At 44.9% G+C, this 23456-nt stretch overlaps 1 protein-coding gene across 1 annotated transcript; it reads left to right on the top strand.

Annotated features, from left to right (window-relative positions):
* The first annotated feature begins 215 nt into the window (after positions 1 to 215).
* LOC137312578 (histone H2A-like) lies at positions 216 to 623 on the top strand. The gene has a single exon (XM_067979108.1). The coding sequence runs from the start codon at positions 216 to 218 to the stop codon at positions 621 to 623; it is 408 nt and encodes a 135-aa protein (XP_067835209.1).
* The last annotated feature ends 22833 nt before the right edge of the window (positions 624 to 23456 follow it).

Raw genomic sequence — 23456 nt, 5'->3', positions numbered from 1 at the left:
CTCCAAGGCGGCCTTCGAGACACACGACAACAGGACAGAGAAGTCGGGAAAGGAGGAGCAGCAGCAATATTGCTGCAGGACAATATTACAGCAGTTGAAAGATAGAATATCAGTGAGGGTGAGCGGGCAGTGTAAACACTCTGAGAGAAGGTGTAAGAAGGGCGAGTGCTGGAGGATTCTTCATTCGTTTTGAAAGTGTTTGTGAGATTGTGGAAATGTCTGGAAGAGGAAAAACCGGCGGTAAAGCTCGGGTCAAGGCCAAGTCTCGCTCATCCCGGGCCGGACTGCAGTTCCCTGTCAGCCGTATGCGCAGGCTCCTGCGAAAGGGGAACTACGCTGAACGTGTGGGTGCCGGAGCCCCGGTCTATCTGGCGGCTGTGCTCGAGTATCTGACGGCTGAAATCCTCGAGCTGGCCGGCAACGCGGCCCTGGAAAACATGAAGATTCGCAACATCCCCAGACACCTGCAGCTGGCCATCCGCAACGACGAGAAGCTCAACAAGCTGCTGGGAAGGGTGACCATCGCTCAGGGCGGGGTGCTGCCTAATATTCACGCCGTGCTGCTCCCGAAGAAAAGCCCTGGGAGCATCAAGAACAAGTGGAGCGGCCCAGATTTAATCTAATAACAGGACAAGGACAGGACCAAACTTAATAAATCATTTGAAGAAGGAACAAAAAGATAGACAGTGTTCATTTTGTAGATGTGATATATTTGGATTTTCTGAAGGCCCTCGATAATGTACCGCATTCTAGACTCATGGGTAAGTTCAGAGTACGTGGAGTCAGGGGACAGGTGGTAGAATGGATAGTCAGCTGGCTACAAAACAGAAAACCGAGAATAGAGGTTAAGGGTAGCTACTCAGATTGGCAAAAGGTGGGAAGTGGTGTTCCACAGGGATCGGTGCTGGGACCACTGTTTTTCACAATTTACAATAATGATTTGGATTCTGGAATCGAAAGTACAATTTCAAAATTTGCCGATGACATCAAATTGGGGGATGTATTTAATACAAAGGAAGAATGTGTAAAAATGCAAGTTGACATTAATAAACTTGCAGAATGAAGAATAAGGAGATCACATACAGTTTGGATAATAAAAGTCTAAACGGTATTGAGGAGCAAATGGATCTCGTGGTACAGATATACAAATTACATAAAGTAGCGACGCTGGTGAATAAGGTCATAAAAAGCAAAATCAAACACTAGCATTCATTTCTAGAGGGATAGAATTGAAAAGCAAAGAAGTTAAGTTAAATCTGTATGGAATCTTGGTTAGACCACATTTGGAATACGGCGAACAGTTCTGGTCTCCATATTATAGACATCGGGGCATTGGAGAAGATGCAAACAAGATTCACAAGGATGATACCAGAAATGGGAGGATATTCTTATCAGGAAAGGCCGAACAGACTGGGTCTCGTTTCACTGGAAAAGAGAAGACTGAGGGTGAACCTGATAGAGGTCTTTAAGATAATGATTGGGTTTGTTAGGACAGACGCAGAGAAAATGTTTCCACTTGTGGGGAGTTCAAAACTTCAAGTAATAAATATAAAATAGTCGCTAATAAATCAAATAGGGAATTCAGGTGAAACTGCTTTACCCAGAGAGTGGTTAGAATGTGAAACTCGTAACTACAAGGAGTAGATGAGGCAAATAACATAGGGGCATTTAAGGGGAAGATAGATCAGCACATGAGGGCGAAAGGAATCGAAGGATATGCCGATAGGGTTAGGTGAAATAAGGAAGGAGGAGGTTCGTGAGCAGCATAAACGCTGGTATGGACCAGTTGCGCCGAATGGCCTGTTTCTCTGCTGCAGTTTCAATGTAACTCGATGTAAAGGCTTTTTTCAGAGCCACGCACTGAATCTGTGAAAGGGCTGGTTACTGACTGAAGGAAGACGTTGATATCATGCTACCAGTGTTGCGTTGAGCTGTTTTTGTCTCATTGTAGACGAGATGGGGTATTAATGGGACTGGAGTCGGGGCACCGACCACAGTCCGGTATTTCAAACGGTGACCTTTGGACCCAGTCCACACATCACCAGATTTCTTGTATTTATTCAAACTATTTGCCATGCTGGGCTCGTAAAGCATCACCAGAACGGATCGACTAACCGTTCTACATTTGTGGGATTCAACGCTTTGCTCCGTTTCTGTTCGATTTTGTTGGATGATTTAAATAACGCATTAAACAAACTGGGGAATCACTGAAATGTAACTTTGTTAATAAAAACAATTAACAGTGAATTGCCTGGTGCCCAGGAGGTTAGAAATATTACTCGCTTTTCGTCCTGTTAACAAGTAAACCGTCCCGCTTTGGTTCCAAATGGGGGATTAAACAGAGAAAGCGGGAGAGGAGGAGTCAGAGTGAGCGACAAAGCAGAGAGCGGCCTCTGATCTTCCAGCTCCACCTCCAGCTTTCTCCACCCGCCAATTTCAAATCGTTTATCGACAATTGAAACAAAACACAGCGGCCGGCACAAACGCTTACAGACTCGGGCTTCATATTCAAGGATTCCCGGAAATCCGGAGCTTTTAAATAAGCCCCGTTACAATTAACAGTCAGTAATATTCCTGCATAAATACAGTCCCTTCGACAACAAGTCAACCCGCCTCCTTCCATTTCAGTCCCAGGCCCGATTCTATCTCCCCACACATCCCCTCCCAGACGAGTTCAGCAGTTTACAAACACTTCATTCCAGCTGATTTGGAGAATCTCACGTGTTGGGGTTTCAGTTGCGACGCGGATTTTCTCCGCCAGTTTTACCGTCTCACAGAGACTCTCGCCCTGAATCTGTGAAAAGAAAATGACCGTGAACTGGGAATGGGGCCGAACACATCCCCAGTTACAGTGAGGACCGGATACTCCGTTCTCTCTGTTTTATATCAGGCAGTCTCCCACCTTCATGTTCAGCACTCGAGAAAGAGCGAGACACACACTGTCAGTCTTACACTTCCTATCAGTGTGTTTATGTCACGCTCAATAGCAGTATCCCACCTTCATATACAGCACCAGAGAGTTAGAGAGAAAGGGAAACAGATACGGTGACAGGGCGAGCGGAGATGCACAGTGCCACAGTATCAGTTGCAGACTGACCTGTGAAGTTCCGCTTCATCCAGAAAATCCCGTTGGAGAGACAGAAGATGCAATCTCATCTCTCACTGTTATACCAGAGACGGACACATTATTAATCCCAAACTCAGGGACAGTGCAGAGAGCGACAAAAACAATGTGGGCCGAATTTAACCCCCTCTTGCCTGTTGTGCTATATTCGGTATTGCAGATCACGGCCGTTCGCTCTTACTCGCAGTGACTGAGAGTTTCACTCTGATTATATTAATCTGGGACTGTAGCTGTCAGATATTAATGCAAATACACGGACATCGACATTCCACCCATATTTCTCCAGGATTGGTTTGAGAAATCCTGCCTCAAGTTTCGGAGTCACAAGAATGAACAGAACCAATTGGTTCATTTCAAAATGTCACACTGTATCTATCAATCCCCCACAGTCAACATCCTGGGGGTCACCATTGACCAGAAACATTACTGGACCAGCCACATATATACTGTGGCTACAAGAGCAGGTCAGAGGCTGGGTATTTTGCTGCGAGTGACTCACCTCCTGACTCCCCAAAGACTTCCCACCATCTACAAGGCACAATTCAGGAGTGTGATGGAATACTCTCCACTTGCCTGGATGAGTGCAGCTCCAACAACACTCAAGGAGCTCGATAAAAACGAGGACAAAGCAGCCCGCTTGATTGGCATCCCATTCATCACCGTAAACATTCACTCCCTTCACCACCGGTGTACCATCCACAGATTGCACTGCAGCAACTCGCCAAGGCTTCTTCGACAGCACCTCCCAAACCCGCGACCTCTACCACCTAGAAGGACAAGGGCAGCAGGCGCATAGGAACAACACCACCTGCACGTTCCCCTTCAATTCACACACCATCCCGACTTGGAAATATCTCGCCGTTCCTTCATCGTAGCTGGGTCAAAATCCTGGAACTCCCTTCCTAACTGCACTGTGGGAGAACCTTCACCACACGGACTGCAGCGGTTCAAGAAGGCGGCTCACCACCGCCTTTTCAAGGGCAATTAGGGATGGGCAATAAATACTGGCCTCGCCAGCGACGCTCACATCCCACGAACGAATCAAATAAAATCCTGATTTCCTTCCATCAACGTGGGGAAATATCCACTCAAATTAGAACCTTAAAAACTTTACGAAGTTCACATTCAGCAATATAAAAGTTGTCGCTTATTGAATATTGAAGCAAAATTAATGTTATACTGGAAAAAAATAAATTTCAGCTGCCTGAGGAAGGGGTTAACCTATCTGCAGTGCAAAGAAGGCGGACCCGGATATCGTCAGACTCACGATGCTTGCGTCACGCAGCTTTCAGATCAACTTAAAAAATGTTGCGGAATGAAAATGAATCAAACTCAACTAAAACTCCTCCCCCCAAACTCTTTGTGCTGTGAAGCAATAATAACTTGCACAAAAATCTTAAGACAATTAAACGCTGGAAAATAAATTTCAGCTTCTTTTCGAATTCCAATTTCCAAAACACGAGCCGTGAAAGCACAGAATGTGTTTTTTTTTAACAAACTTTTGTTGCTTTAGGAATTGAAAATCTGTTAAAACATTCCTTGAACCCGTATCAGAACTGCTGATGGTCTGAGCGGACCGAAGACGCCTATATCTTGACATGCCCATGGTCCACATATTCTCAACACATTCTCAACATATTCTCAACACATTCTCTACATATTCTCTGCACATTCTCAACATATTCTCAACAAATTCTCTATATATTCTCTACATATTATCAATACATTCTGAACATATTCTCAACACATTCTCAACACATTCTCGATATATTCTATCCATATTCTCAACACATTCTCTCCATATGATCAAAACATTCTCAACATATCATCTACGTATTCTCAACAGATTCACAATTTCGCCTATTATCTTCTGCAAAATGTTTAAACCCTGCAATTTAAGCAGCTTCCAGCATCATCTCGCTCAGTCTGACTTTTTGGGGAAGTTTTAACTCGGCCATTTCATGATCCTCAGCGACTATCCTCCGATTTCGAGCGATCTGATGTTTTGAAGCGGGTGCTGTTTATGCATTAAGATGCCTAATGTAAACGTGAGTGGTTTCTATGGTTTATATGTTGAAAACTCCGAATCCAAATGTAAGCTTTATGTGTTAAAAATGCCTAATCTTATACCAAGGAGTCTCTTGCCCATTTCCCAGCCGTTTCCCACGGAAAGGTGAATCTTCTGGGGCTTCACAGGCATTAGATTGTCCCGGAGCAGGACTTAATCTCACGGTCCCCTCAACAACTCAGCTCATAGCAGCAGCCGTCTGACGGAATGTGTGACGGTCCAATGTCGAGCGAACATTCGCAGCTCTTGTTCCTGTTTGACGCTGTGTCATTCATACAACTCACTTTATGATTCAGAGGCTGGAATTCAGCGGACAGGCCTTTAGACTAAACAGAGGTAAGAGTAGGCTGGATGTTCGTCAGATCTTATTTTCCCATAGAGTAGTGAGCATCTGGAATGCATTGCCGGTCAGTGTGGTTGGTGCTGACTCTTTGCCTTCTCGAGGGTTCTGGACCGGTTCTTGACTGGGACAGAGATCGCATCATATAGAAGGTGAGTGGTTTTGCAGTTAATCTACACATGGTCGAAGTCATCGACTGGACTGGATTCGATCGCCTGAGGGGGTCGGGGGAATTTTCCTGAAATTCCCCTCCTTATCGCCCTTTAATTGTTTTTATGGTTTATCAACGCTCCCACGAGATTACACTTCCGATGGGTGTGTGTGTGTGTGTTGGGGGGTGGGGGGTGATTTATTCGTTCCTGGGATGAGATTGTCGCTGGCAAGGCCAGGATTTATTGCCCATCCCTAATTGCCCTTGAGAAGGTGGTGCAGAGCCGCCTTTTTGAACCGCTTCAGTCCGTGTGGTAAAGGTTCTCCCACATTAAATGGTGGTGTTGGTTGTAACTGTCCAGTCACGATTCTCCAGTCATGTGGGGCAGGAGTGATTAACCTGCTGGTCTTTTCCTGCCCGTCATGTCCGTCTGCAACCCCAGCTCGTCAAGGTGTTTTTAGTGAAGCGATCTTTACACACAAAACCGCACCTGGGGAATGGCTTGCGTCCGTCTGTAGTGAAATGAGACTCAATTCTCTCTGTGCCTCACCTTGCCCTTCTCTGAAGCTCAGGGACTCGAAATATTCTTGCCGGCCTCTGCTACAATGCGCCTTCGCATTTCTAGCCCCGTCCAACCGAAAGCAAAGTGACTGAATACGGAAGCGATCGAAAAATGCTCCCTGAAATCGGAAGGTTTATTACAGCACAGCCCAAGGAGTCTCACCCCTTCTCCGAGTCTTTCTTCTCAACGCGCCCTTTCTCATTGCTCAGAGTGCGGAGGCCTGGTTTCTTCCGTTCACCCACAGTTGCATCAGGTCCGCACACTCCATGTTTAATTGTCTGGTTGGAGCAGAAAAGGAGATGATTTTAAGCCCAGTGTACAGAGAGTCAGCACCCACAACACCAGCAGGCAATGCATTCCAGAGACTTTCTACTCTCTGGGAAATGAAGAACCGCAAAACATCCAGACTCTTCTTACCTCTGTGTGGTCCAAACGCCTGTTCCCTGCTCCTCCCCAATCAATGAAACTGGAAATAATCTGAAACTGTGCACACCCACCATGGGTTGCCTCATAAAATGAAGACACTCAGTTCTTCTTTACTTGGTTAGGCGCTTGTGTCCGCGGGGGATGTAGCTCAGTGGAAGAGCACATGCTTTGCATGTATGAGATCCCGGGTTTAATCATCGGCATCTCCAAACCTGTTGAATTTTGATTCAATTGTGAAAATATTTTCTGAGACTGCCATCACCTTGAAACACAAGGACAGGCAAGAGCTTATTTTCCTCGCGAAAAAATGAACGCTCCGCACAGAATATGTTTCAATGATAGCCCGCACGCAACGTGGAAATGGCTCCCATCTCAGGGTTGGACTGCGTGCCCAGTTATGGATTATTTCCAGTTTCACAGATTTGGGGGAAGCGGCGGACAGGCGTTCAGAGCACAAAGAGGTAAGAATAGACTGAATGTTAGGCGTCAATGTGTTTTAGTGAAGTTATCTTTAAACACAAAACCACACCTGGGGCAAGTCCTGCGTCCGTCGATAGTGAAATGAGACTCAATACTCTCTCTGCCTCACCTTACCCTCCTCTGAAGTTCAAGACCCCAAATGTTCTTGCCGGCCTCTGCTACAATGTACCTGACCATTTCAAGTCCCGTCCAACCGTAAGCAAAGTCACTGATAATGGGAGCGTTCGAAGAATGTGGACCTGAAACAGAAATAATGGTCAGCAGAGCCCGAGAAGCGTCTCTCCCTCTCCGAGACTTTCTTCTCAACGCTCCCTTTCTCATTGCTCTGAGTGCCGAGCCCTGGATTCTTCCGTTCACCCACAGTGATATCCGGTCCGAATACTTCATGTTTTATCTTTTGGTTGTGACAGAAAAGGAGATGATTTTAAACCCAGTATACAGTCAGCACCCACCACACCAGGTGGCAATGCAATCCACAGACTCACTACTCTCTGGGAAATGAAGTACCACCGAACATCCAGACTATTATTACATCTGTGTAGTCTAAACGCCTGTTCCCTGCTCCTCCCCAATCTGTGAAACTGGAAATAATCGATGTCTGGGCAGAACCACCTTGGGTGGCCTCATAAAATGAGAACAATCAGTTCTTCTTTCCTTGGGGAGCGTGCTGTGTTATCTGTGGATGCAGCTCAGTGGTAGAGCGCATGCTCCGCACATATGAGGTCCTGGGTTGCATCACCAGAAACATGTTTTGCACCAAAATTACCGACAGAAAGAGGAAGCACGCTTTCTGAGCGCAGCGAGTTCCAACATCTGAGGCTCCACAAGCATTAAATTGTCCTCGAGCAGGACTTCATCACACGACACCCTCAGCAGCTCAGCTCATAGCGGCCGCTGACTTGCCGGGATGAGTGACGGTGCAATGTCGAGCGAGCAGCCCCAGCTCTTGTTCCTGTTTGACGCTCTGTCATTCTTCCATCTCACTATATGATTCAGAGGTTGGATTTCAGCACAGTAACTGACCATTAGCAATTTTTTTTTTTTATTTCCGCAGACTTTTTTATGGAAAGTTCAAAATAAAGTGGAGCAGAAACCCCGTGAACTGAAGCAGAGGTTGAACATTGTGAACAGGCGGGACCGCTGTGCATCTCGATGTCCTGGAGAGATGGAGCAGAAAGCTTTCGTCCTTACTTCTAAAGTGCCCACTTGTTCATTTTTTAACCACATTTATCGACGTGGGGATGTTACTCAGTGGAAGAGCGCGTGCTTTGTATGTATGTATACCCGGTTTCAATCCCTGGCATCTCGAAACGAGTTAAATGTCTAATTTTGGATTCAACTGTGAAAATATCCTCTGAGACTCGCCTCACCTTTGAACACAAGGACAGGCAAGGTTTTCTTTCCCTTGCGAAAAACTGAACGGTCTGCACAGAATATCTCTGCTGCTGCAATCAGTAGCCAGTGGTGTTCCACAGGGGTAGGTGCTGGTTGCCAACTCTTTACAATCTATATTAACGATTTGGAGGAGGGGACCGAGTGTAACATATCAAAGTTTGCAGATTATACAAAGATGGGAGGGAAAGTAGAGAGTGAGGAGGACATAAAAAATCTGCAAGGGGATATAAACAGGCTCGGTGAGTGCGCGGAGATTTGGCAGATGCAATACAATATTGGAAAATGTGAGGTTCTGCACTTTGGCAGTAAAAATAAGTGAGCAAGTTATTTTCTTAATGGCGAGAAACTGGAAAGTACTGCAGTACAAAGGGATCTGGGGGTCCAAGTGCATGAAAATCAAAAATTAGTGTGCAGGTGCAGCAGGTGATCAAGAAGGCCAACGGAATGTTGGCTTTTATTGCTAGTGGATACAATATAAAAAACAGGGAGGTATTGCTGCAGGTATATCAGATATTGGTGAGACTGCACCTGGAATACTGCTTACAGTTTTGGTGTCCATACCTAAGAAAAGACATACTTGCTATGGGGACAGTACAAAGAAGATTCACTCGGTTAATCCCGGGGATGAGGGGGTTGATATATGAGGAGAGGTTGAGTAGATTGGGATTGTACTCATTGGAGTAGAGAAGAATGAGAGGCGATCTTATTGAAACATATAAGATTGTGAAGGGGCTTGATCGGGTGGATGCAGTAAGGATGTTCCCAAAGATGGGTGAAACTAGAACTACGGGGCATAATCTGAGAATAAGGGGGTGCTCTTTCAAAACTGAGATGAGGAGAAACTACTTCACTCAGAGGATAGTAGGTCTGTGGAATTTGCTGCCCCAGGAAGCTGTGGAAACTATATCATTACATAAATTTAAAACAGAAATAGACAGTTTCCTAGAAGTAAAGGGAATTAGGGGTGACGGTGAGCAGGCAGGAAATTGGACATGAATTTAGATTTGAGGACAGGATTCGATCAGCCATGATCTTATTGAATGGCGGAGCAGGTTCGAGGCGACGATTGGCCTACTCCTGCTCATATTTCTTATGGTCTTATTAATATAATTAAATGGTAGCGCGCCCACAACGTTTAAATGGCTCCCATCTCAGGGTTGGACAGCGTGCCCAGTGATAGATTACTTCCGGTTTCACAGACTGGGCGGAAGCAGCGGACAGGCGCTTGGAGCACACAGAGGTAAGAATAGTCTTGATGTTGGGAGGTTCTTCTTTTCCCAGAGAGTACTGAGCACCTGGAATGCATTCCCGGCTGGTGTGGTGGGTGCTGACACTCTCTCCGTCTTCTCGAGGGATCTGGACCGGTTCTTGACTGGGGCTGAGATCGCATCATATAGAAGGTGAGTGGTTTTACACTTAACCTACACATGGTCAATGTCATCCATTGAACATCGAGTCGATCACCTGAGGGAGTCGAGGAGGAATTTCCCAGAATTTCCCCTCCTTATTGGTCCTGGAATTCCTTTCTGGTTTTTAATCGCTCACAGGAGAGTACATGTTTATGGTGGGTGGGGCGGGTGCGGTAGGTACGACGTGTCCAGTCACGATGCTCCAGTCATGTGGAACAGGTTTAATGAACCAACTGTCTTTTCCTGCCCGTCATGTCCGTCTGGAACCCCAGCTCGTCAAGGTGTTTTAGTGAAGCGATCTTTACACACAAAACCACACCTGGGGCAGGGCTTGCGTCCGTCTCCAGTGAAATGAGACTCAATTCTCTCTGTGCCTCACCTTGCCCTCCTCTGAAGCTCAGGGACTCGAAATATTCTTGCCGGCCTCTGCTACAATGTGCCGGAGCATTTCTAGTTGCGTCCAACCGTCAGTCTCGTAACTGATAACGGGAGCGTTCGGAAAATTACGCCGTGAAATAGTAAGGATGGTTACAGCACAGCCCGAGGAGTCTCTCCCCTTCTCCCACCCTTTCTTCTCAACGTCCCCTTTCTCATTACTCTGAGTGCCGAGGCCTGGTTTCTTCCGTTCACCCACAGTTGCATCAGGTCCGCACATTCCATGTTTAATTGTCTGGTTGGAGCAGAAAAGGAGATGATTTTAAGCCCAGTATACAGAGAGTCACTACCCACCACACCAGCCGGCAATGCATTCCAGAGACTCACTACTCTCTGGGAAATGAAGAACCGCCTAACATCCAGACTATTTTTACTTTTGTGCAGACTAAACGCCTGTTCCCTGCTCCTCCCCAATCTTTGAAACTGGAAACAATCTGAAACTGCGCGCGCCCACCATCGGTGGCCTCGTACAATGAGGACAATTAGTTCTTCTTTACTTGGTTAGCGGTCACTGTAATCTAGGGATGCAACTCAGTGTGGTACAGCGCGTGCTTTGCATGTATGAGATCCTTAGTTTAATCCCCAGCATGTCCATTTTTTTTCCACCAGAATTAAGCAGGGAAAGGTGAATGACGCTTTCTGAGCGCAGCGAATTCCAACTTCTGAGGCTCCACAAGCATTAAATTGTCCCGGAGCAGGACTTCATCTCAAGGTCCCCTCAGCAACTCAGCTCATAGCAGCCGCCGACTGACCGGAATGTGTAACTGTGCAATGTCGAGCGAGCAGTCCCAGCTCTTGTTCCTGTCTGACTCTCTGTCATTCTTCCATCTCACTTTCTGATTCAGAGGTTGGATTTCAGCCTAGTCACTGACCATTAACAATTATATTTTTTTATTTCCACAGACTTTTTTTCTTGGAAAGTTCAAAGCAAAGAGGAGCTGAAACCCCGTGAACTGAAGCAGAGGTTGAACATTGTGAGCACTTGGGACCGCTGGGCATCTCGATGTCCTGGAGAGACGGAGCAGAAAGCTCACTTCTTTACTTCGAAAGTGCCTGCTTGTTTAGTTCTGAAGTGCCTATTGCTCCGTGGGGATGTCGCTCAGTGTAAGATCGCATGAAATCCCGGGTTCAATCCTTGGTATCTCCAAACATGTTAGATTTCACACTTTTGATTCAATTGTGAAAATATCCTATGAGGCTCGCCTCACCTTTAAACACAAGGACAGGAATATAGGAACAAGAGTAGGCCATTCAGCCCCTCGAGCCTGCTCCGCCATTTGATAAGATCAGGCAAGAGTTTCTTTACCTCGCGAAAAACCTAACGCCCCGCACAGAACATAATTTAGTGGTAGCGCGCCCACAAACGTTTAAATGTCTCCCATCTCAGGGTTGGACAGCGTGCCCAGTGATAGATTATTTCCAGTTTCACAGATTGTGGAGGAGCAGTGCACTGGCGTTCAGACCACACGGAGGAAAGAATAGTCTGGATGTTGTGAGTTTCTTCTTCTCCTAGAGAGTACTGACTCTCTGTAATGCATTCCCGGCTGGTGTGGTGGGTGTTGACCCTCTCTCTCTGCCTTCTCGAGGAATCTGGGCCGGTTCTTGACTGGGACTGAGATCTCATCACATGGAAGGTGAGTGGTTTTACAGTTAACCTGTCCATGACCAATGTCATATCCTGGACTGGTTTCAATCGCCTGACGGGGTATTGGAGGAACTTTCCAGAATTTTCCTTCCTTATTGGCCCTGGATTTTTTTCTGGTTTGTAACCGCTCCCAGGAGATTACATGTTTCCGATGGGTGGGGCGGGTGGTGTCGGTAGGAGGTGTCCAGTCACGATGCACGAGGCATGTGGGGCAGGATTGATGAACCAACTTGTATTTTCCTGCCCGTCATGTCCGTCTGTAACTCCAGATCGTCAAGGTGTTTTTAGTGAAGTGATCTTTAAACACAAAATCACACCTGGGCCAAGTCCTGCGTTCGTCTATCGTGAAATGAGACGCAATGCTGTCAGTGTCTCACGTTATCCTCCTCTGAAGTTCAAGAACCCGAAATATTCCTGCCCGGCCTCTGCTCCCATGTGCCTGAGCGTTTCTAGTCCCGTCCACCCGTCAGCCTCGTGACTGATAACGGGAGCTTTCGAAGAACGGCGAACTGAAACAGAAATAATGGTGCACATAGCCGGAGGAGACTCTCCCCCTCTCCCTGACTGTCTTCTCATTTCTCTGAGTGCCGAGAGCTGGTTTCTTCTGTTCGCCCACAGTTGAATCAGATCCGCTTACCTCAGGTATAGTTGTCTGCTTGGCGTACAAAAGGAGATGCTTTTCAGCCCATTAAATCCTTGGGGTGGCCTTAGGAAAGAGAGACACTCAGTCTTTTTATACTTGGTTAGAGGTCTTCATTGTCTAGTGAAGTAGCTCAGTGATAGACCGCATACTCCGCGTGTATGAGGTCCCGTGTTCTATCTTCAACCAATTTATCTCTCGAATTTTGAATTCCAGTCAGTCGGTGGCTGCTATGAGCTGAGCTGCTGAGGGGACCTTGAGATGAAGTCCTGCTCCAGGACAATTGAATGTTTGTCTTAGAAGTTGGATCTCGCTTCCCTCTGAAAGCACGATTCGTCTTTCTGTGGGACATTCTGGTTAAAAAGAAGTGTTGGAAGCGTTAGATATTGAACCACGCAAAGCAGGCGCTATACCACTGAGCTGCAACACGGAATCCAATAAACATCTTCCCAAGGGTAGAAGATTATCCTCGCTGGCAAAAAACAAGTTGGTGGAACTTTTCACTCTCTCCCAATTTGAAGCACTAATGAAAGCTTTCGAACCTGCTCAATCTTCCCAGAATGCAGTCTTCAACAATCAAGTTCTGTATTGATCCAAACTCTGCAAGTGAAAGATCCATATTGAAAATTCCAAAATCCTTCAAGGGGTAATCATACATTTAATCGAATGTTTAATACTGACCCTGAGCTCGTATCACGCCTCCATGTGGGGGAACACCTGGGCAACAGTGATCACAATATTATAAGTTTTCGATTGGCTGGTAGAAACAAAGGTCCTGAAAATGTACAACTGATTCCAGATTTAATTGTAGCAAACTTCACTAAAATGGCAGAAGAATTAGAACAGGTTAATTGGCTAACACTATTGGATGGTGATGAAACCGATGTGGAATATAAATGCGAAGTTTTTTAAAACAAGATAAAAAATGTGGAAGACAAATATGTGCACAAAGTCTAAAAAGGGAGTGTGGTAAGAAAAGGCAAGGTGGCTGACTGGTCACGGACAAAGAGAAATAAGATATAAACAAAAGGATTTCTACAAACTAAAGGCGTCTAAGACTCAACTAAACAGAGTTAGGTCCCGGGAACAGATAAAGAAAACGAAGGCTGCTGTTCGATCAGCGAAGGGGATAATGGAAAATCCGAACCTAGAGAATTGTGAATGTTTTCGGGAAAGCGTTTACAATTATGTGAAGAGTGAGAGAACTGTCGAAGACTGTATTGGGCCATTGAGGGATGATCAAGGACAGGTTACGAAGGACTCACGGGGTATGGTGGCAATGTTCATTGGGAACTTTGCGTCGGTTTTCACCCTTGAAGACGATGCTCGACTGTAAGAATTTCATGATGTAGTTGAAAATATTAACATCGATGAACATAGTGTTTTAGAAATAATTACGAAGCTTAAAAGAGCGAGGGTAGCCAGTCCGAATAATATGCACCCAAGAGTCTTTATGGAGATTGAGCAGATGCTGTGCAAATCCCTAGTCCTTGTCTTTAATAGCTCGCTGCAATTTGGGACGGTTTCTGTACACTGGAAGGAGGCTAAAAAGTCCCCAATATTTAAAAAAGTAGTTAAGACGGACCCGGGTAAGGGTTTGACCACAGTCCGAGGGAATCTGCTTCAGGCGGTCTTTCGGGATGCAATGAATGACTACTCAGATAGAGAAGGACATATTAGGTGCACCCACCATGACTTCAAATAAAAGTGATCATGTCTTACAAAGTTGATTGTATTTTTTCAAGAAGTCACCAAGATGCTGGATGTGGGAAGCCCAGTAAACGCTCTTTACTTAGACTTCCAAAGAGCTTTTGACAAGGTACCGCGCAAGAGGGTTCTCTGCAAGTTCGAAGCCTCCGATATCAGTGGTAATATATTGAGCTGGATTGAGAACTGGCTGGAAGGTCATAGGCAGAAAGTAGTTTTAGATGGATTTGGAGCTGTTTGGAGACCGCTCACCAGTGGTGTCCCTCAGGGATCGGTTTTAGGACCATTGATCTTTACTATTATTATTAATAATCTAGATGTAGATGTTGCAGGTACGATTTGCAGATGATACTAGGATTTGTGCGAGTGTGAGGTCTGTAGACAATTCTCGATTGCTTCAGGCAGATCTTGATGCGTTGGGGGATTGAGCTCGTGACTGGCTCCAAATGGAGCATAGAGTTTTAAAGGTTCATGAGAAATGCCGCGATGTGATAGGTAAAGAGAATAAGGAGCTAGGGTCTAATTATAGGAACATAGAAACAGATGAACCAGAGTAGACCATTCAGCCTCAAGAGCCTGTTCCGCCATTCAATCAGATCATGTCTGATTTGTACCTTAACTCCATCTACCAACATTTTTGCCATAACCCTTAATACCCTTGCCGAACAAAATTATATCAAACTTAGTTTTGAAATTTTCAGTTGACCCCCAGCTTCAACAGCTTTTTGGGGCGAGTGTTCCAGATTCCCACTACCCTTCTTGTGAAGAAGTGTTTCCTCACATCACCCCGGAATGGCCCAGCTCTAATTTTTATGCCGCCTTGTTCTGGACTCCCCCACCTGAGGAAATAGTTCCTGCCGATCTACCCTATCACATCCTTATATCATCTCAAACACCTCAGTTATATCTTCCCTTAATTTCCGATATTCAATGGAATACAAGCCTTGTCCATGCAACCTGTCCACATAATTTAACCGCTTTAGCCACAGTATCATTCGAATGAATCTGCGCTGCACCCCCTGCAGGGTCAATCTATCCTTCCTGAGGTGCGGTGCCCAGAACTGAATGCAGTACTCCAGATGGGGTCTCAGCAGAGTTCTGTGCAGCTGTACCATAACTTCCATCCCCTTGTATCCTAGCCACTTTGAGATAAAGGCCAGCATTCCATTAGTCTTTTAAATTATATTTTGTACCTGTCCGCTAGATTTTATTGATTCCTGTACTTGGACCCCTAAATCTCACTCTTTCTCCACAGTTCCGAGCTTCTCGCCATTTAGAAAAGACTCTGATCAATCTTTCTTAGGTCCGAAGTGGATGACCTCACACTTTCACACATTGAACTCCAATTGATTACAAAACAACACCAACTATTTTGTCCTTGTGCAAGACCGTCATCAGGCCTCAGTTTGAATACTTCGTCCAGTTTTGGTTAACCCTTACTGAGTAATACTGAGGCTTTGGAAAGGTTGCAGAAGAGAGCAAGCAGATTAATTCCCTGTTTGAAGCATCTTAGTTGTCAAGATAGGCTAAAAGAGCTGGGACTCTGCACTTTAGAGAAGCGGCGACTTAGGGGTGATTTGATCGAGGTGTATAAGATAATGAAGGGAATAGATTGTGCTCGGGGAGACAGTTTGTGCCAACTAAATATGTTAGGAAGGACCATGGGTCACAATTTTAAGCTGTACAAAATCAGATCTAGGTTAAATGTCAGGAAGTGATTCTTTTCCCAGAGAATAGTGAACCTCTGGAACAGACTGCCGGTTCGTGCAGTGGACGCCGATTCGCTGAATTCCTTCAAGCGAGAGCTGGACCTGCTTCTGACTGCGGTGGAGATCACCTCGTCCAAAAGGTTGGTACTGCATAGAATTATCAGGTACAGTATGGTCTCCTGGGAGGACAAACTTTCACAGACTGAGAAGGTTAGACAACAGGAGGACAGACAGAAGGTATTTTGTTTAGGTCAATCAAAACGGCCTGCTGATGTGGGTAAGTGCTGCGTATACTTTATTTTGTATTAATAGGTGCAGTTATGTCGTACTGATTGAATTTGTGAAGCCAATAACTCCGATTGGTTTGTGAGTTTGCTTGGTGTGAAATGAAACAGTTTCTCGATTGGGATCAGCTTCATCTTAACAAGTATTTCCTGTCTGGGAATATTGAAAGATTGGTGAGGCGTGTGACACATGTACAGAAACATGAATATCCAGTTCAGATTAAAAGGGCGAACTATTCATGTATCCCTGGGTTACAGTATTATAATGTTAGATATTGGACAGTGAAGAAAGAAGAATGTCCAATTCAGATTATAAGGGGCACTATTGATGCATCCCGGGGTTACAATGTCATATTGTTAGATAAAGGGCAATGCAGAAACACGAATATACAGTTTACATTATAAAGAGGACCGACTGCTGCATCCCTGGTCATGCTGTCGTGTTGTCCGATATGGGGCAGTGCAGAAACACGAATATCTAGTTAATTATAAGGAAGAACTATTGTCATATTCCTCTGTTACTGTTTGGCATTATTAGAAATTGGAGGCTCCAGAAAAATGAATGTCCAGGACAGGTTATAAAGGAAACTGTGGATGTATCATTGGTTTACGCTGTCACATTATTATTTATTGAGCAGTGCAGAAACACGAATATAGAGTTAAGATTTAAAAAGTGGAACTTTTGTTACATCCCTGGGTTACACTATCGAATTGCCAGATATGGACCAGTGCAGAAACACAAATATCCTGATCAGATTCAAGCGGAATGATTGATGCATCCCTGGGTTACATGATCGTATTATTAAATATTGGACAGTGCAGAAACACAGTTATTCAATTAAGATTAAAAAGGGGAACGATTGTTACATCCCTGGTTTACACTGTCGCATTGTTAGATATTAGACAGTGCCGAAACATGATTATCTGATACAGATTATACGGGGGAACGACTGTTAGATCATTGCGTTACACTGTCGTATTGTGGGATTTTTTATTTTATTCGTTCACGGGATGTGGGCGTCGCTGGCAAGGCCGGCATTTATTGCCCATCCCTAATTGCCCTCGAGAAGGTGGTGGTGAGCCGCCTTCTTGAACCGCTGCAGTCCGTGTGGTGACGGTTCTCCCACAGTGCTGTTAGGAAGGGAGTTCCAGGATTTTGACCCAGCGACAATGAAGGAACGGCGATATATTTCCAAGTCGGGATGGTGTGTGACTTGGAGGGGAACGTGCAGGTGGTGTTGTTCCCATGCGCCTGCTGCCCTTGTCCTTCTAGGTGGTAGAGGTCGCGGGTTTGGGAGGTGTTGTCGAAGAAGCCTTGGCGAGTTGCTGCAGTGCATCCTGTGGATGGTGCACATTGCAGCCACAGTGCGCCGGTGGTGAAGGGAGTGAATGTTTAGGGTGGTGGATGGGGTGCCAATCAAGCGGGCTGCTTTATCTTGGATGGTGTCGAGCTTCTTGAGTGTTGTTGGAGCTGCACTCATCCAGGCAAGTGGAGAGTATTCCATCACACTCCTGACTTGTGCCTTGTAGATGGTGGAATGGCTTTGGGGGAGTCAGGAGGTGAGTCACTGGCCGCAGAATACCCAGCCTCTGACCTGCTCTCGTAGCCAAGGTATTTATATGGCTGGTCCAGTTAAGTTTCTGGTCAATGGTGACCCCCAGGATGTTGATGGTAGGGGATTCGGCGATAGTAATGCCGTTGAGTGTCAAGGAGAGGTGGTTAGACTCTCTCTTGTTGGAGATGGTCATTGCCTGGCACTTGTCTGGCGCGAATGTTACTTGCCACTTATCAGCCCAAGCCTGGATGTTGTCCAGGTCTTGCTGCATGCAGGCTCGGACTGCTTCATTATCTGAGGGGTTGCGAATGGAACTGAACACTGTGCAGTCATCAGTGAACATCCCCATTTCTGACCTTATGATGGAGGGAAGGTCATTGATGAAGCAGCTGAAGATGGTTGGGCCTAGGACACTGCCCTGAGGAACTCCTGCAGTAATGCCCTGCGGCTGAGATGCTTGGCCTCCAACAACCACTACCATCTTCCTTTGTGCTAGGTATGACTCCAGCCACTGGAGAGTTTTCCCCCTGATTCCCATTGACTTCAATTTTACTAGGGCTCCTTGGTGCCACACTCGGTCAAATGCTGCCTTGATGTCAAGGGCAGTCACTCTCACCTCACAGTGAGAGTGACTGCCCTTGACATCAGTGCAGAAATATGACTGTCCAGTCCAGATTATTACGGGAAACTATTGTTACATCCACGAGTTACACTGTCGGATTGTTAGATATTGGGCAGTGCGGACACATTATTATCCAGTTCAATTTATAATGGGGAATTACTGTTACATCCCTGGGTTACAAAACCATATTGTTAGATCTTGGACAGTGCAGAACCATGAATATCCAGTTCAGATCAGAAGGAGGAACTATTGATATATCCATGTGTTACAGTACCATATTGTTAGATACGGGGCAGCATATTAGCCTCCGGGATCATTCAAGCACATCACAAATCTCAATCGAAATGAACCATGAAGCTTAGTGCTTTACAGAACAGGATGAGGCCAGTTGGCGCAACATTTCAATGCCAGTTCATGATTGAAGCAATTGAGAACGTAAGCCATGGTAAACTTTCTTCGAAATGCCCTATATCTTCATCAATTTCAAATATTAAATTCAATTTTCTCTTAAATGATGCAACGGTAAACGTTGCAATTGATTCTATTTTTGTTTTTGCATTCAATGCGGTAAAGCATCCCATAGTCCAACAAATATCTGCGTGAAGAATTTACACCTAATCCCTTTCATGATGAGCTGGAATTGATGACCCCTTGTCACTAATGCTCACAACCAAAGGATTCAGTCATTCTTTATGACTCTGTCACTGATCCTCACAACCAGAGGATACAGTAATTCTCTATTACTCTATCACTGATCCTCACAAACAGAGGATACAGTAATTCTTTATTTCTGTATCAAACACCTTCATGGTTTGAAATTTAAGTCTCCTCTTCTCCATTTTCATTTTAAAAAATCCCGGCATTTTACATCTTCCTTTTTTCCAGTTTCCTTTCCCTGACCTCATTCGAGAGAATCTAGATTGTGCTTTCTATGGGTTTAATGTTGTTTCTGTAATGGGCTTCCAAACTGCACACTATACTCTGGAACTACGGGCTTTAACCAAAGAGAATAAATAATAAAACTTCATCCTAGTCATCAGCCCGAGAGAGCAGGAAAACGGGTTATAACCCAAAAGAAAAAAGACATATAATTCATACATCTTGATCCTGTTCACTGTAGTTGGCCTAATTTTCGATAATGGACCCCCTCAAGGCTGTCTCCGCTGTCTATTTGCCCCACTTTTGCCAGACGTGCCTTCAGCCATACCCACTCTCCAGAATACCCTTTATTTCAGTGTGATGACTGTTGATAAACCAAGTTATGTTGGTCGAACAGAACAGTGTCCACAAGTACGAGCTAATGTTAATTTATCTCAACAAATTACTTTTGCTCATACAGTGGACAACGAATGAACACATTCCAATGAAAGTCAACAATAACGCGCATTCACAGATCGCCTTTAATGTAATAAACATTCCCAAAGGAAGGGGGTAAAAAGAGGAGAAGCAAATGAAGGAACGGAGGGGATAAGGTTGGTTTTCGAGAGTAGAATTTAGAGGATTTAACATAGATAAATATCCTCAGCCGCTTTTCTGAGGTGTGATCAGATAAAAATGGACCCCTGGCCAAAGAAGGAGATATTAGGAGGGATGATAAAATTGTGAAGCAAGAGATGGCTTTCACGGAAGATCAGAAATAAGAAATGAACTTGCCTTTCAAATTGCGCTTTTCAAGACACCAGGACGTCCCAAGATGCTTTGCATTCAATGCAGCACATTTGAAATGCAGGAAAATGGCTGAAAATTGCACACCGCAAGCTCCCACAAACTGCAATGAGTAAAATGACCAGAAAATCGGTTTTAATAATGTTGGTTGAGGGATAAATACTGTTGAGGATAGAGGGGAGAATTGTGCTGCCCTTTTTTGAATATTGCAGTGGGATATTTATTATCTGCTTGAGAAAAGAGATGGATCCTCGGTTCCCAATGTGCGCTACAGAAAGACAGCACCTCTAACAGTACAGTACTCCCTCCATACTGCACTGTTATATGAGGCTGGTTGCCTCTGGAGTGGGATTCCAACTCGCGACTTTCTAACATCAGAATCAAGACTGCTACCACTAAGATACCACTGATACCTGAAAGGAGAGAAGCGATGGAGAGGCAGCGATATGATGACATCTGAAAGGTGGTCCATGTCTGTGGACAATGTCACCAAAGGGCAGAATGTAGGTGATGAAGAGGAGGAAGCCAAGGGTTGAACCATTAGAGACAGCAGAGATAACGGTGATTTGGTGGGAAAAGAAAATTCTCCTGGCTATGATCAGGAAAGTGAGCGGAACCAAGCAAGGGTGGTCCCACCAAAAGAGGCCAGATGAATGAGGAGGTCACGGGTGAGTTTCCTGTATGTGTGGACGAGAGGGTGGAGATGGGGAGGGGAGGGCCACGGAGGGATTTATCCCCAGGATGAACATTTAAAATGTTTGGTGATCGGGACTTGCGAGTCAGTGAGGGTCAGTGAGGCCGAGCAGGACCTGGCGCTGGTTGGAAGGTGGAGGTTGGGTGACCAGCGAGGTTTGCCTTAGAGGAACGGAGCCTGGAGGGTAAAGAGGCATTAATGAGGGTTTCAATGGCAATGGGCTGAGGAAAGAATGGAGGCGAGTGAAGGAAGCAGGGTTTACATGGGGCCAATTTTACTGGAGCCGTCAACGAATCTAAAACAAAAGGGTAAAAATCTGCAGTAAAATAACGGAGAGAGGAATGGCAATGAAGCTCGTTCAGTGTCCGACCCCTAATATCACGCACAATCATTTCTCGTCTGCAATCCTCAACGTGCCCTTTAACTGTCCCCGTGTCAGAGACTCAATATTCAAATTTCAATTGGGAAACTACAGGAAGAGAGTGAAACGGGTCTGCTTCTGCCCCTGGATTCAGAGTACACGCGGAGAAATCGTTAAAATTTATAAATGAATCGGCAGGAGTGAACATGGTCAATACAATTATATGAAAACGGTAAATGAATCCGCTCATTGTTGTTGGACCAGTCCTTTCTGAACACAGCTTTTAACTTATTACTGAGAGAGGTTTCATCAAGATAATGTCCTTGACTTTGAGATGTTTGTGTTGTATCCACGTCATTACTTACACTGGAGGCAACGCTGCTGATGTAATGTGTTTGTTCAAGGGACTGTAACAAACAGCAATGATCAGGGCTATAACCGTGTCAGTGGAGATTTGTCCCCTGTATAAATCAGGCTCGTTGCAATGTATCAGCTCAGAGTGCCTGCGGGAGCTGCGGTTTACAGATCAAGAGAAGTAATTGCTGCTCACCGAAATGGGATATCCAGTAATGTCTCAGATAGAACGAATTTACTATCCTGTTCTTGCAGCCATTGGAGTTCCTGGTAAGCCGTTATCTTATCTGTGAATATTGTCAATCGGTGATAACTGTGCTGCTGTTCCTGGAAAAAAAAAAATTCTCCCACCATGTTTTATGCAGCCACCTGTTCTGCTGCATCAGTTGGATGCTGGAATATTAAAAGTCTCTGCTCTTTTTGTTTTGCATTATATCTATAATGAACTTTGTATATCCAACCCTGGCGTTGTTACTGGATAATTCTCTGGACTGAAAGCACTGTTGAGTAATGATATATCTTTAACTTCTGAACGTTTGGTCTTGTAGCAGCCGCAGAATATCTGTTATGATCTTTGCATAACCAACTCTGTCATTGTTATTAGATTATTCGCTGCACTGAATGTTTTTGCTCAATAATGTTATGACTTTAACTTGTAAACGTTCGGTCGTGTGGCAACTGCATTATATCTGTGGCAATTTTTTTTATCCAACCCTGGCATTGTTACTGGATTATTCTCTGTATTGAATGTATTGGAATCAGTTGTCAGGGCTAAAAGCTGTTATCAGACCATCAGAAGCTGATAAAATTCTCATGTTGTGGACCTAACTTGACCTGGAAATATTTACACAAATGGGTTTTCAGTGATTGATAGAGACAGCTCACGGTCTCAGTGTTACAAGGAGGCAGCGCAATGTCCTCCCTCCCCTATAATATGGTTCAAATGTAACTGGGATTTCAATGTATTTGTTAGTTATCAATGTTACGAAATGTTATTCCATTATGTGTTTATCTGACTCTGCTCCAGAGTTCTGGATACTGAATTGAGTTTGTTTGCTGATTCTTTCGCATCTCATTCTCTGCTTCACTGTGGATGAATTCACTGTAAAATGCAATGTTTTGAGGTTATGTTGCATCAGTTTGCACTTTATCTGTTGGAATCGTGAGCCCTTCCATTTATCTGTAGATTATAAACAGCAGCGGTGATGTTGGCGTTTTGTTAATTGAACAATGCCGCCATCTCACGCTTTACTTTATAATTAAAGGAGAAGGAATTTCAATCGTTGTGAGGTGTGTCTGGAAGAGGCATTTGATTCTGTTTATTCCTTGCATTGTAGATGAAGTGAACAGTATAGGTTAACAGTTGGAGGCTTGGATGATCTGTAGAAACATTAAACTATTCACAGAGACTTCACCACTTAACAAACTGACACTAAGAATAAGATTGTTGGAACACTGGGCTGGTGATGAGAGAGCAGGCGCAGGATGTTAGGATTTACTCGAGTGTGAAAAGGGGCATTGTGAATCAGAGTGGAGAGAGTGCAGAGAGATAGAGAGAAGCGATAGAGAACGATAACGACAAGGAAAACGAGAGGGAGATGGAGAAAGAACGAGAGAAAGAGTGAGACAGAGAGAGTGACAGAGAGAGACACACACTCAGAACGAGATTAGTAGAGAGAGAGCGGCAGAAGTGTGAATAATTCATTGGAATGAACTGCTGAAACTTCCAATATAGTTATGAAGAGGAAATGTGACTTGAAGGTGTTATTAGGATGTTGTCAGATTGTGAGAATTTCATTCTACTCGAGCCAGGTGTGTTTATCGCTATC

The sequence above is a fragment of the Heptranchias perlo genome, unplaced genomic scaffold, assembly GCF_035084215.1.
Source record: "Heptranchias perlo isolate sHepPer1 unplaced genomic scaffold, sHepPer1.hap1 HAP1_SCAFFOLD_43, whole genome shotgun sequence".
In the NCBI taxonomy this organism is placed as follows: Eukaryota; Metazoa; Chordata; class Chondrichthyes; order Hexanchiformes; family Hexanchidae; genus Heptranchias; species Heptranchias perlo.
The sequence above is the reverse complement of the archived record's forward strand: the minus strand, read 5'-3'. Positions and strand labels throughout refer to the sequence as shown.

Coding starts and splice junctions, on each gene's coding strand:
- LOC137312578 (XM_067979108.1), top strand. CDS start 216: ATGTCTGGAAGAGGAAAAACCGGCGGTAAAGCTCGGGTCAAGGCCAAG.